Source organism: Myotis davidii, unplaced genomic scaffold, assembly GCF_000327345.1.
Source record: "Myotis davidii unplaced genomic scaffold, ASM32734v1 scaffold330, whole genome shotgun sequence".
Taxonomy (NCBI): domain Eukaryota; kingdom Metazoa; phylum Chordata; class Mammalia; order Chiroptera; family Vespertilionidae; genus Myotis; species Myotis davidii.
In genome coordinates, this window is record NW_006283770.1 from 3,216,550 (window position 1) to 3,222,549 (window position 6,000).

Genomic DNA, 6,000 nt, shown 5'->3' on the forward strand with positions numbered 1-6,000 from the left:
AATTTTTAATATTTGACTCCCATAGAGTCATTTATGAGTCAGTGTTTAATGAATGTGTTGTACATGAAAAATCATTTCAATTACCAGCAATACACATTCCACAGTTTCAAAAACTGTAGATGGAAAGCACAGTAATACTGGGAGGTGGGAGACCTAAGGCCCATTTCTAGGTCTGAATTACCAGCCATGTGAACTGAAACATGTCATTTTGCTTTTTACTTAGTTCAAATTTTCCTCTTCTGTAAGATCAAAGATATCCATTGAATAACATAAGGTTGCTTTTAGCTTACCATTATAATGCTCTGTTTTTACATAGTAGTTGTACATCTTGTGAAAATTTTATGATAGTCAGAATTGTATTGTTTAAGTAAAAGAAAACTTACAAAAACGTTCTTTTTTTTAATTAATTAAGGTATTACAAATGTGTCCTTAAAAATGTCGTTCTTATAACTCCTATGCTTTCAGATAAAGTATCTGTAAAATAATAATTATAATAGTAATTACCATTTTAGATGGTTAAAGAAAACAGCTGTATGCAACGCAGAAATCTTACTATTCCTTTAGGGCAGAAATTAATTTTATATTTTAATTTCTTTTAAAAAATGAATGGAAATTTTTTAAATAGGCATTTTGTTTTTGAATAGGTTTAGATACAGAAAAGTAGCTAAGATAATACAGAAAAATTTTCTTAAATATACTCTCCACTCATTCCCCCTTGTTGTTAACATCTCACATTAATAAGGTACACTTATTACAACTAATGAACCAACATTGATATTTTATTATCTAAAGTTTATATTCAGATAGATATAAAATCTTTAAATAGGATATTTGTTTTATATATTCATTGCATCCTCCTATGTAATAAAATCATAGTATGCAAAATGCCCCCTCAACCAGGAGGTCGCCCAGGAGTTCAACCAGGGGGGCAGGGCCAGCCGGGGGAGGGAGGGAGTACCCAGCAGGCAGCCGCTAGGGACCCTACCTCTACTAGTTCCATGAGATTATCAACATTTAGATCCCCATTTATATCGTAATTCTGGAAAGTTGGGCAGTTGCTTATATTCTTAAAGTGAAGTGGTAGCAGGTCTGCATTTCAATGTGGGAAATGACATAAGAATTCTTTTTTTGTGTTTTTTTGTTTTGTTTTGTTTTGTTTTGTTTTTTGGTGTGTGTGTGTGTGTTTTCAGAGAAAGAATCAGCATATTCCTTACAGAAATAGTAAGCTCACTCGCTTGTTAAAGGATTCTCTTGGAGGCAACTGTCAAACTATAATGATAGCTGCTATTAGTCCTTCCTCTATGAGCTACGATGACACATATAACACTCTTAAGTATGCTAACCGTGCAAAGGACATTAAATCTTCTGTAAGTATGTTTAGTCTGCTTTTGTCATAGGATATTGGGTGACATTATTTTTATAATTCTAACAAAATATTAATTTAGAGTTGCATTTTTACTAATGAGTTAGGAAATAGTGTTAGAAATATCTTTACATTTAGGATGAATTGGACATTAAATTAAATAATTAAACCATTAAGCATCTTGATTACATGTATAATAGATAACTATTATTCAGTCTTTTGGCAGCTTAGGCGCTTTAGTGCCTTTTTCCTTTTTTAAAAAAATCCTCACCCAAGGATATATTTCTATTGATGATTAGAGAGACTGGAAGGGACAGAGAGAGACAGAGGGAAAAAAAAAACACACTTTGTGAGAGAGACACATGGATTGGTTGCCTTCAGCACATGCTTCTACCAGAGCTGGGGATCAAGCCTGCAACCGAGATACCTGCCCTTAACCGGAATCAAACCCAGGACCCGTCAGTCTGAGAGCTGACACTCTATCCACTGAGCCAAATCAGCTAGGGCTTTAGTGCCTTTAACCTTTTCCACATCATGGCACATGGTTTTTTATGGCACCCGGGAGTAATTGGTCAAGGCTTTAGCATATTGTGGCAGCTAAAGATGAACTCTTTTAGTGTAGCACCAACACTTTCTACCTAACACCCTTGGACAAGTTAGCTCATTTCTCGAAGCCTCAGTTATTTCATCTGTAAAATAGTTATATCTGCCTCAGTTTATAAAGTAAATAGCTTTTTAAAAATCATTTATTTTTACGTTTATGATATTGACATAACCAATTTCTAGCTCCAGCAATATAATGATTGGTTAGGTCAGTATTTTTGCAAAAAATTTGGGGTAATTAAAAAATATGTAAGTCAAACATAATATATGTTTAAAATCATAGGATCTCAGGGTTTGAAGAGACCTAGAGTTAAACTAGTGTGATAACTTCTCTGCCTGCTTAACCTTCTGCTACTCTTATTTAATGAACATGAACATGTTGTTGTCTTCCTTTGAGAAATGTTCAGATACTATTTATATAATTAGTTGCTAAAAGCTGTAGAATATGGGTATACAAAGATTTTGTATACATTTTTCATATAATCCTTACACTAACCCATTATGGAAGACATTTATAGCTCTACAGTGGAGGAATCCCATGCTCAGAGTTGTAAGTACTAAATTCCACATCATTTAGCTGAGAGGTGAGCAGGGCCTCAAAATTAAGTATTTAGACTTCTATGTTTAATGTCTCCCCACTATTCCATAGCTGCCAAGGGGCCTATACTTTTATATAAAGGATAAAATGTAATAACTCATCACACCTAGTGGAACTTACAACTGTCGCAGTCTTAAAATTATCTCTGAATTCCTTAGAAGTCAGAGGAAACAGAAAATGGGTAATTTTTATCATATTGAGAATGAATGTTTCATAAGTTCTTAAAAATATCTTTTTTCACATAGAAAGGCAATCTCTTTATCATTTCATTTACATTATTAATGTGGTCATCATATCCTATTGTCATGATTTTAAACGTGAGCATAATTGATCATGTGCTTGCAACAAATTCTGAATTCGTGGAACTGAATTGATGAGCATATAATGCCATTTTGTTTGTATATAAAGATAATGATTATCTTTATATTTACTCATAATTTCTGTATTTTAACAGTTGAAGAGCAATGTTCTGCACCTTGACAATCATATAACTCAGTATGTGAAGATCTGTAATGAGCAAAAGAAAGAGGTATGTCTACTTTTTACATAAACTAATCTTCCTCACTTCCTCACTCACGGGATTTTACAATCTTAATTGTCTAAAAATTTGAGCTGTTTTCTATTACATATGAAATCTGGCTTTTTCATTTATTTTTCATGGCTGGCTAAAATTTTTCTGTGGCCATGTATAATAGAAACAGAGAATTTATTTTGTATTTTAACTAGTGTTTCTCTCTACTAGATTTTAATGTTAAAAGAAAAACTAAAAGCCTATGAAGAACAGAAGGCCATGACTGAGGAAAATAACCAAGCACAGTTAATGATTTCAAACCCTCAAAAAAAAGAAATTGAAAGGTAGAATTGATAATCAAGATTTCATTTTGATGTTTTTATTATTTTGAAATTTTGTCAAATATGTTGTTATCGTTTGTTGTATAAGTATGTTTATATACTCAACTGAATTCAGATTGGTGTTTATATTTTACACTTTGGAGATCCATTATTTTAGTTGTGATTATATAGATCAGCAGTTCTCAACCTGTGGGTCGCGACCCTTTTGGCGGTTGAATGACCTTTTCACAGGGGTCACCTAAGACCATTCTGCATATCAGATATTTACATTACGATTCATAACAGTAGCAACATTACAGTTATGGAGTAGCAACAAAAATAATTTTATGGTTGGGTCACAAGGTGAGGAACTGTATTTAAAGGGCCAGAAGATTGAGAACCACTGATATAGATAGTAAGGAGAACCAGGACTTAGGTATAATATCTTCAGAGAAGGTAAAGCCAATGATATCACTTATGAAATTAGTTTTTAGTGCATTTCTCATTTTTCTTCTCAGTTGTTTTAGTCTATTCAAGCTGCTGTAACAAAATATCACAGACTAGGTGGCTTATAACAACAACTATATTTATACTAGAGGCCTGGTGCACAAAAATTTGTGCACTCGGTTGTGGGGGGGCGTGTCCCTCAGCCCGGCCTGTGCCCTCTCGCAGTCTGAGATCCCTCGGGGGATGACCATCTGCTGGCTTAGGCCCGCCCCCCGGGGGATTGGGCTTAAGCTGGCAATCAGACATTCCTCTGGCAGCCCTGGAGCCCTCGGGGGATGTCCACTTGCCACAGGGGTGCAGTCTGACATCCTTAGCACTGCTGAGGAGTCGGGAGAGGCTCCCACCATCAACGCTGTACTGGCAGCTTTCAGCCTTGCTTGTGGCTGAGCAGAGCTCCCCCTGTGGGAGCGCATTGATCACCAGGGGGCAGCTCCTGCATTGAGCGCCTACCCCTGGTGGTCAGTGTGTGTCATAGTGACCAGTCATTCCCAGTCATTCTGCTGTTAGGGTCAATTTGCATATTACCCTTTTATTACATACTAGAGGCCCAGTGCACAGAAATTTGTGCACTCGGGGGGAAGAGGGAGTCCCTCAGCCTGGCCTGTGCCCTCTCGCAGTCGTGGACCCCTTGGGAGATAACTCCCTGCTGGCTTAGACCTGCTCCTGGGCGGCAGAGGGCAGGCCCAATCCCTAGGTGCAGCCCCTGGTCGGGCTCAGAGCAGGGCTGATTGGGGAGTTGGGGCGCCGCCCCCTGTCACACTCAAGGCAGGGCCGATGGGGAGGTTGTGGCGCCACCCCCTGTCACACACAGAGCAGGGCCCGTGGGGGGGGGGGTGCGTGTGGTTGGGGCACCGCACCCTGTCACACAGCGCAGGGCTGATCAGGGGGTTGGGGCACCGCACCCTGTCACACAGCGCAGGGCTGATCAGGGGGTTGGGGCACCGCACCCTGTCACACACAGAGCTGCAGGGTGATCAAAGGTTGGGGAGCTCCCCCGTATCCGACACAGAGCTGGGCTGATCAGGAGGTTGGGGCGCCCAGCGGGGCGGATCAGGGAGTTGGGGCGCCGCCCTCTATCACCCACAGAGCAGGGCCAATCCGGGGATTGGGGCGCTGCCCTCTGTCACAGAGCAGGGCCCATCAGGGGGTTGAGAACCTCCCCCCTGTCACTCAGAGAGTAGGGCCGATAGGGGAATTGGGGCACTGCCCCCTGTCACACACACAGCGGGGCGGATCAGGGAGTTGGGGCGCCGCCCCCTGTCACACTCAAGGCAGGGTCGATGGGGAGGTTGTGGCGCCACCCCCTGTCACACACAGAGCTGCAGGGTGATCAAAGGTTGGGGAGCTCCCCCGTATCCGACACAGAGCTGGGCTGATCAGGAGGTTGGGGCGCCTTCCCCTGTCATGAACAGAGCAAGGCGGGTAGGGAGCTTGTGGCCCCGACCCCTGTCACACACAGAGCCGCAGGGCGATCAGGGGGTTTGGGCGCTGCCCCCTGTCACGCTGATCCCGGTGCAGGGAGGCATATTACCCTTTTACTATATAGGATAGAGGCCTGGTGCATGGGTGGGGCTGGCTGGTTTGCCCTGAAGGGTGTTCTGGATCAGGGTGGGGGTCCCCACTGGGGTGCCTGGCCAGTCTGGGTGAGGAGCTGAGGGCCGTTTTCAGGCTGGCGGGTGGCTGAAGCTCCCAACCTCTCTTTTATTTCTTTTTTCTTTTTTATTCTGGGATTTTATTTACCTTTTATGGCTGTCACTGGAGCTGAGAGCTGTCTTTAGCTCTGAGGCTTGGCTCCCGCTCTGAGACCTCAGCTGCTGAAAGCAGATTTCTGGGCTTTGTTTACCTTCTGTATTTGAAACTTTGTTGCGACTCCAGCTCTGAGACCCCAGCTGACTGAAAGCAGGTTTATGGGGTTTTGTTTAGCTTCTATATTTGTAACAATGTTTCTTAGAGAGTAGCTCAGAGCCCAGCAGTGGCAGGCAGGGAACGTTGGCTTCCTCCATCACTGGAGCAAGCACGCCTCCTGTTTGCTTCAGCTCCGTGGCTGCCAGCCACCATCTTGGTTGGCAGTTAATTTGCATATCACCCTGATTAGCCA

At 42.0% G+C, this 6,000-nt stretch overlaps 1 protein-coding gene across 2 annotated transcripts in view; it reads left to right on the forward strand.

The window, feature by feature from the left end:
* The window catches only part of KIF18A (kinesin family member 18A), a 77,153-nt gene that overhangs the window by 19,346 nt on the left and 51,807 nt on the right, over positions 1–6,000 (forward strand). For both annotated transcript variants that reach the window (XM_006753947.2, XM_006753946.2), the window contains exons 8-10: positions 1,191–1,367; positions 3,019–3,093; positions 3,307–3,419. In XM_006753947.2, the coding sequence (XP_006754010.1) occupies positions 1,191–1,367; positions 3,019–3,093; positions 3,307–3,419 (365 nt within the window). The remainder of the gene's footprint in view (positions 1–1,190; positions 1,368–3,018; positions 3,094–3,306; positions 3,420–6,000) is intronic.